This window comes from Sinocyclocheilus grahami, unplaced genomic scaffold (assembly GCF_001515645.1).
Source record: "Sinocyclocheilus grahami isolate Dianchi unplaced genomic scaffold, SAMN03320097.WGS_v1.1 scaffold219.1, whole genome shotgun sequence".
Lineage (NCBI taxonomy): Eukaryota > Metazoa > Chordata > Actinopteri > Cypriniformes > Cyprinidae > Sinocyclocheilus > Sinocyclocheilus grahami.
In genome coordinates this window covers 2,112,844-2,121,777 of record NW_015505398.1, presented here as the reverse complement: position 1 = coordinate 2,121,777, position 8,934 = coordinate 2,112,844, and the positions used below count along the sequence as shown (strand labels likewise).

At 43.4% G+C, this 8,934-nt stretch overlaps 1 protein-coding gene across 1 annotated transcript in view; it reads right to left on the bottom strand.

The window, feature by feature from the left end:
* LOC107596473 (insulin receptor substrate 2-B) overlaps positions 1 to 6,385 on the bottom strand; it is a 39,314-nt gene extending 32,929 nt beyond the window's left edge. The window contains exon 1 of the mRNA XM_016287219.1: positions 2,669 to 6,385. Within this exon, the coding sequence (XP_016142705.1) occupies positions 2,669 to 6,131 (3,463 nt within the window). The 5' untranslated portion in view covers positions 6,132 to 6,385. The remainder of the gene's footprint in view (positions 1 to 2,668) is intronic.
* Between the last annotated feature and the right edge of the window lie 2,549 nt (positions 6,386 to 8,934).

The following is an 8,934-nucleotide window of genomic DNA, read 5'->3' as shown; positions in this document are numbered from 1 at the left end:
TCGGGTTTGTGTGTGTATATATATATATATATATATATATATATATATATATATATATACACATATACACACAAACTTCTTGGCTAGGAACATTCAGCTTATTTAAGTTCATTAGATAAAAGTAGAAGCCTATATATTTCAATGAAAAAAGAAGAAAAAGGCTATATAGCAAAATTAGAGAGAGAGAGAGAGAGAGAGAGAGAGAGAGAGAGAGAGAGAATCAAATAGTACCAGAGGGAGAAGAGTGTCAGATGCACTTGCTGATTTATTGACAGTTTGTATCTATGACTCAAAAACAACAAGTAGGCAGGCAAATCCAGCCGATATCCCACTAAGTGATATTAGTTATTATACTAAAACCCAATAGTTCAGTGACCATCCAGACCAACATTTTTTATAGACAGGTTAAAAAGCTTGGAATAATGTAGTTGATGTTACTAGTCTTGTGCAAACCTGCACTATCAGGCATGTACAGACAGAGTGAGTGTGCAGGCCACAGAGAGATGATGCCATCCATACATACATGAAGCTGAGGTTCATTTTTGAGATGATTCGCTGACTTTTGGAAAGACAACAAACTTCCACTCTATATAGTTACAAACACAGACATGTAGAACATGTACACTACTGTGCAAAAGTCTTAGGCCACTAGTATTTTCACCAACAACAAATGGTTTTAGGTCAGTTAGTTCTATTTGCTGATGCAATGTGTCAAGTAGGAAATATTAGTTTACATTTCCAAACATTCATTTTGCCATTAATTGTAATACTCTAGTGAGATTTTGTATGCACAAGGAGAGAGACAGCCAGTGCTCCACACAGAGATCTGATCTGATCATCATCCAGTCTGTCTGGAATGACATGAAGAAACAGAACAAACTGAGACAGACTAAATCCAGAAGAACTGTGGCAACATCTCCATAGATGCTTTAAGAAACTTAACTGCAAAACTACCCTAAAAACTATGCACATCGATAAATAAAATCGATTTATGACATTATTTTTGAAAGCATCCTCACTGTAAAGCAGTTTTACACAAGTGCCTAAAACTTTTCGCAGTACTGTAGTTTTGTAGCTAGGTTTCTTGCAGCATCTTGGAGACGTTGTCACAGTTCTTCTTTAGCCTTTCTAAGTTTGTTCTTGATCAGATCTCTGTGTGGAGCACTGGCTGTTGTCAGACTCCTTGTGCAAACAAAAATCTCACTGGAATTATTACAATTAATGGCAAAAGGAATGTTTGGTAACGTAAACTGATATTTCCTACTGACACACTTCAGCAAAAGATAGTACAGTAGTGCATATCACCAAAAAAAAAAAAACACACTGTATAGAACAGGTATATCACACAACGGAAAAACTGAAAATGTATAATTTTACACGTTAAAAAAAAAAAAGTGTACTTGATTCAATGTAACAAATGTAAGTAAAACATAAGGTTTACCATGTAAATAAACTAACTGCAGGTTGAACTCCCTGTATAACATATAACTGTTTTGTCGGAGCATTAGTCAACATTGATATCGAAGAAGGAGACCTGTTTGGCATTAGTGCGATGACAGTAATTGCACAGAAATTATCCTGCAGCTCTAATAAACTAGTGAAGACTACTGGAAGAGTAGCCTGCATGCAGTGCCCCCAAAAGCATGGCAATGTATTGCGGATACTTTAGCCAATGACATTTCATGCAAACATTTTTACAGCTAAACCCTGCAGTCTATATCTGTAGCTACTAGCTAGTTGGCGGCAATGCTGCCTGAAAATAAAGTTTCCCGTGTATCATCACCTGAGTCATACAACAGTTCTGTTTGCCAAAGGAAAAGAAGGGTACAAGAAAGAGAGAGGGTGAGAGAGATGCTAGAAAGTTATCACATGCTTTAAACCAACCTTTTCTCTCTCTCTCTCTCTCTCTCTCTCTCTCACACACACATCCATCTCTGCTTCAACTATGATAAACAAATGAGTCATCTAAGGCTTGGTGAGAACACTGACTCACTAACGCTTCATTCTCTCACTCCCCCTGCAGCAACACACACTCAGCCAAGCACACAGCAGCTCCTAAACAAAGTGGATATAAAAAAGAAAAACATTCAGGGCAAAGGAGTTAGAGAATGCAACAGGAAGGAAATGCCAAGAGAAGGGGGTCCATTACAATAAAGATGTGTTTTGTACACACTTAAAGGGATAGTTCACCCAAACATGTAAAATTCTGTCATAGTTTACTCATGCCGTGTCATTTCAAAACTCAAAGAACTCAAAACTTTCTTATAGCTATAAAACAAGTTATTTTTAAGAATGTTGCAACTGATTTTGCCAATACAATTAAAGTCAACGGTGTGCAAACAGCGTAGAACTTATTGCATAGACAAAAAATAAAATGAATAAAACATTGAGGCATTTCATTTAATTGTAACTATATTTTATGTTACACAGATGCAAGTCAGTCAAACAGGTTTGGAATGGCAAGTGACTAAATGAATAAAGCAGCTTATCGTTTTAACTAGTCTGAACTGTATTATTTAGAAGATAAAAATTATTCTTCCAGTTTTTAAATACTGGAAACTGAGACCAAGGCTGACATACTCAGGAAAAGTGTCTTTTAGAAAAAAAAGAGACATGATTTTAGGAGACATGACTATCAAGAAAAACAATCATATTTAAGATTGCTCACCTTTAGATGCCGATGTAAGCCCCTCAGATTTCATTAAATCTATGCTGGCATAGGCACCGTTCTCTGGGGGAGGAGCGCTGGAGGATGGCAAGGGAAGCGCATCATGACTGTTCCCAGGCCGGAGATCGTCTCTCAGGTCTAGGGCGATGTAGTTCAGGCCATTCTGGTGTTCCACAGGTAGAGTCCTTGCAGACCTCACAGCGGGGGAATTGTCTCGATCTGAGGAGTTTCCATGTGTTGCCTCACTGCCAGATGTCACGCCGTCAGTCCAAACACAGTCAAAGTTCTGACCCTTGCTGCGGCCCACCTGCTGAGCCCCACTATTGCCAGGCACGGTGCCATTGGCGTCTGGGCCACTTCCACCTGACGCTCCTGATGATGTGACAAAGGTCTCCGAGCTGTGTCTCCGCCTGCCATGGGGGTCAGCACGGACAACCTTAGGCTCAGTCGGGGGGCTGAAGGGGAAAAAGTGTTGCTCCAGAACATACAGGTGTTCAAGCATGGCTGTAGGGCTCTTGGACTCCTCCTCGGGCTCAAAAGACATTTCCGTGTAGTCATCAGGCTTACACACCGTGAGCCCACTGCAGTGGGAGGATGAGGAGGGCCGGATATATGAAGGAGGATTCCAGGGGGCCACCAGGGAGGGCCGTGGGGACTGACTCTTTGGTGGAAGACCATCCATCTCGACAGTCATGTAATCCTGTGGCAGCGGAGACTTGCGGTGCTCTCGGTTAATGCTTTGGGTTGAGGGGGAGCCTTCAGCAGACAACGAACAGGCAGAATATGTTGGCCGATCTCCAAATGCAATATTAATGTATTCTCCAGGGCTGGAAGGACGCACCGGCACTTCTGCTGCTCGCAGAGAGCTGTGCAAACTCCGCCTTCCAAGGGGAAGGCGGTTCGGCCGAACGGCACGGCGGTCTGTGAAGCCATTGTGTTGAGTGGACTCAGGAGGTGGGCACCTGCTACTACGATCTGGGGTGGCTGTGGGTGAATTGTAGACCGGTTTTGCTGGGGAACTCATTCGGACGTAATCGTCATGCTCAGCCTGGTCTCTGGATGGCGCTTTGTATGAGCGAGGGAGGGAGAAATATGGACTGTATGACTTGGGGACACCAGGAGTGGTCAAGGCATAATAATTCTCAGCGGAGACCTTTTGAGCATTAGCTGTGGAGCTGCTCTGAGACATATCCATGTATTCTGCATTCTCATGGCGGTCCGAGGCTCTTCGTCCCTCTGCTCGTCTGCTAATGTCAGGGCTGGATGGGACGGGAGAGTCAGTAGCCCCACTTCTACCTGGGAGCATCATCATATAGCCTTGAGAGTCCATGTGCTGGGGAACATGTAAAGCAGCACTTTGGACTTGTGCAGAGGCAGAGAGGAGGATATTTGGTTGCATAGGCATGTAGTCTGCATCACTAGTGGAGGGCAGCACACCTGCCATCATGGGCATGTACCCATCATCCTTAGGCACGTCTGCAGGCCGTAGGCTAGGGGGCCGGTCTTGGCTGTGTTCAGAACTGGAGCTGTAGTCAGAGCAGAGGGAGGAGGAGGTAGAGACAGTCTGGACACTGCCACCCCAAGAGCTACTCTCAGCCACAGCCTCGTCCAGCGAGAAGGTGGTCTGGGTCATCTTCTGATAAACAGCAACTCCAGCAGCACTAGCGCCCCCACCCTGCCTGGAGAAGGAGGGAGTCCGCCTCCTTAAAGACCCCGATCGTGAATCTTCATCTGCACTCTCATCTTTGATGGCCTCAGCTGCACTCGTTCCAAACACGTCACGATTCCAGCCCATAGCCATATAGTCATTGAGGCAGTGCTCCTCACGGATCGGTGGTGTGTTTCCCAGGGAGTCAGGGGTATTGCTGCGCACTTTGAAGTACCGGAAGTCTCCGGGGCTGGAGCCGTACTCATCAGATGAGTTAAAACCTCCATCGCTCGGGGAACCACAAATGGACGCGCTGGAGGGGCGAGTGATGGTGTCTGACACAGAGCCATGGCCGCTGCTGCTGGACATGCTGATCGGACTGGTGGTAGAAGGAAAGTGTGACACTGGCAGCGAGGCAGAACGAGTATGATAAGTGGAGCCTGGCGGGGCACGAATATAGCGGGTCCCTGCCCCACTGCTACTTTCCTGTCGGCTCAGGTTAGCGCGGGCTGTGTTGAGATGAATAAGGCTACCTGTCACAGAGCGAAAGGGGCGGTTCATTGTGCTTTCTCCCTCGCTGGAGGTGCGGAATCGGTAGCCACTTGTTCCACTGCTCTTCCTGCTGGGTGGCGTGCCCACCACAGATTCGGTCCGAGACCGCCGCTGGAGCCCCGTCTGGCTGGGCGGGAGGTTGCCCAAGTGTCGCCGCGTGGTGATGAAACCCATTGGGTTGGTGCCAGAAGACTGGCTTTTGCTTCTGGGCCTGAACTCGGCAAACGCCTTCAGTGCCTTCATGGTCTCTAGAATGGTTTCATGCATGTTCTGAGCCACCACAGAATCATCCACCTGCATCCAAACCTCCCCAGGTCCTATAGACGAAGACCGGCCGACCTCGATGAAGAAGAAGCTCTCTGAATGGCCGCAACGTCTGATGTTCATCAGCTGTAAGTTCACGCAAGGTGTCTCAGAGTTCAGCTTCACCAGGTGAATGCTCTTGGCAGACAGACAGAGCCTATAAACGCCAGATAGATTCTTTATCTGGCCCAAGCCCTTCGGTTTAACAGTTACCTGCCACACTTCCTTAAAGTCAGTCCCAGGGGTCACAGTACCGTACCCATCGTCAATCTCATCCGCATCCAGGTGGCCTTTCTTGCCCTCACTCATGAGCTCACTGAGCGCCTGGTACCACTCCTCCTGCTCCTGCTCATTCTCAGAGACAATCGCAAAGTATTCATCCTTAGTATACAGAGCAATGAGATGCTTATTCTTAGAATCCGCCCTTTTATTCACAGTGAAACACTGGTAGAGATAGATCACTCTTTTGGGGGGAGAGGCGCCAGCTGAGGCGGCGGCGTTTGAGCGCAGAGTGTTTCGAAATTTCTTCTCACTGTCATAGTACTCCAGCCTGCTCGGCCCCAGATGACTCGACGCCCGCAAGACGAAAAACCTCTTATGGCCGTGTTTCTGCTTTCTCAGATAGCCACACTTCCTAATGTCGTCTGACACCGTGTTCACAGCAGGGCAAGCTGAGGTAGTAGTGTGTGCGCTACTCGCTGCAGAGTCCTCAAGCGCCCGGTTAAGAGAGGACGCGGATGCTTTCCTCGCCGGCGATTCCAGGTGCTGTTGCTGCTGTGGATGTTGTTCAGTCGTTTGATGAAACGCAGCGCCGCCGACATCAGCTACGGAAGGGGGTTCCCCGACAGAAGTGTCGCCGTTCGCCGTTGCAGCTGCAGGTTTAGTCCCGATTGCCCGCTGTTGCGTTTCCAGCATCAACATTGCGGCTTTGCCTTCTTGGTAGTTCTCGAAATTTGCCATCAGATAGGAGATTTAAGGTCACTTTACCTCAGGGTTTTAGACTGAGACCCCATGTTTGTTTGGGGGGAACTTAAGTCTTTTCAGTGTTGAGCTTCTGTCGGCCGCCACATGAAATGCAGGTATCCCAGCCAATGCTCCCCGAACTCACTGCCAGCAACTGCAACATGACCACATTTACCCGATCTATTATCGGTAGATCCTCCTAGCTTGCTACCAATCTGCTGCTCGCGCCCTGTGTACACTATGGAGCGCGAGCACAAACAACACATGACTCGTGCGTCATTCGCCTGGGGGTGGGAGCAGGCGCCCGATTGAGCGAGACGTGTGATTGAAAGCTACTGTGACCAATCACGATGGAACTTTTCGGAACTATGTTAATGTCACTGACCAATGGTTTCGCTCGGAGTTTCATTGAACTGGCAAGGTGACGTCTGATGATTGATAGGCTTTTGTCCAATAATATTCTGTAAAGCTGGTTGCGTCATAGAATGTCGAGCGTTCATTGGCTATAGCGTTTGACTGAAGAGTCACCCGCCCAATCACAGACGTTTTCAAGGTTCCTTGTGTTGTTGAGTGTGCCTTTGATGCGCATCGCTTTGCAAGTGTACAGAAGGCGATTGTGCTTAATTACTTTTGTTACATGTTTGCAAACTATTTTTGTAGTTTATATATTGTGAGCTTGGGGCTGGGCTCAAAGTAACATCTTGCATATCAAAAATCAGAAGCAGAGAGATTAATAACTGAATATGAATCCCCAATCATCAAGATTTTGTGAAAATGACGTTGTGATCTGTCTTTCAACTAGCCTTTATAAATGTAAATCTTTATTAAAGGAAAAAAATGAAGTAACATTTTACTAACTGAAAAATGAAATAAAATGTTATTAACAATATTATGCCTCATCATTTGGCCAAAATCCACATTGGATCTCGATCAGAAGTTATTACAAACACTCAGTGGTGATTAATAGTAACGTTTAAGTAAGTGATAAATTAATCTCAATAATTGCCATATGTAGCTTGAAGCTAATTGTAGCTATAATTTCTCTGTTGTATCCATGTGATTATATTCCAGGATGTATTTTATCAAAAGAAATCATATAAGTTCATAGGAAAATGTTTCATTCTCTAAAAAGATTTTATACAATGTATATCAGGATCAGAGGGATGTGGGTGGGCAAGCCATGTAATGCCGTGAGTAAAGCAGTGCCACAACTTACACATCAGTGTTGACTAGTCTTAAAAAGTAAGTCATCTGATTTTTATTTTCCTTCAAGACTGGTCATAACTTTTTTTAATTCAGTTATGAAAAGGTATTGGTCTTATTTGTATTGGAAAAGTAAGACTGATTACCCCTTGGCAACTGCTAGTTGGTCAAACTAGTTCTTAAGACAGTCTTAACATGGTGGCTAAGTTTATGCAACTGGCCCCATATCATCTTTTCTCCAAATCAATGTAATGTCAATATTTCCATCCACTGAATGTAAGATTTTTTTTCATATTCCATAGGCCTGCTTATATGCCATATGCCTGCATATGCCAAGTTGTGAAAATTCTGAGAATAAATCTAGGAATTATTGGATTGTTGGACTTTAAATCACTAGGGGTTGAGGCATCGAATGTAACTGACTAGCTGTTTTATGGAGAGTAACTGTAATATTATTACTGAAATCTTAGTAGTAATTAGTTACACTACTACTGCAAAAAGTAATATTATTACTGTAACTAGTTACTGCCCAACATTGCTAACTAGTAATAAAAAAAAATTGAATACGAGCTACTCCCTGATAAACATTTCACTCTGACACTCTGTTTGTGAAATAATTATTATGTTCTCTCATTTGGAACTACGGTTAATAACAAATTGAAATGTATTTTGGTGAAATTTAATTAATGAGAAGTTCAATTTTTAATGTTTGTTTAATTGATGGCAAGTCGGAGTCTCTTAATATAATGAGGGTTTAACTTTCCTTATAAAAGTTTTTTTTTTCTCTCTCTCAGTGTTTTTGTGCCACTTATTTCCCTACAGAGACACTAATGCCTCAAATGTTCCCTCACGGCATGATTATTCTGAAATATAAACATGTATTATAGAACATTTTAAATGACAAAACTGGCATCAAAAACAGCCAACCAAAGTTAACTTTTTTTTTTTTAGCAGATTCACAACCTTTAAACACCTAGATGCATGACAGTTACACTGAGAAGGAGAAGAAATAGTTAGTTCATAATTATTAAAAAACACTGTATGCAAGTGGTGGGTAATCTTGCTGTGAGTTGATGGAACAGGTTTTGAGAGAAGGTAATCTGGTTAGGGGTGACCTGGTGGCTCTGCAGTCTTATATAGAGTCAGTACTGGATGTTGTGATCTGTCTTTCAACTAGCCTTTATAAATGTAAATCTTTATTAAAGGAAAAAAAATGAAGTAACATTTTACTAACTGAAAAATGAAATAAAATGTTATTAACAATATTATGCCTCATCATTTGACCAAAATCCACATTGGATCTCAATCAGAAGTTATTACAAACACTCAGTGGTGATTAATAGTAACGTTTAAGTAAGTGATAAATTAATCTCAATAATTGCCATATGTAGCTTGAAGCTAATTGTAGCTATAATTTCTCTGTTGTATCCATGTGATTATATTCCAGGATGTATTTTATCAAAAGAAATCATATAAGTTCATAGGAAAATGTTTCATTCTCTAAAAAGATTTTATACAATGTATATCAGGATCAGAGGGATGTGGGTGGGCAAGCCATGTAATGCCGTGAGTAAAGCAGTGCCACAACTTACACATC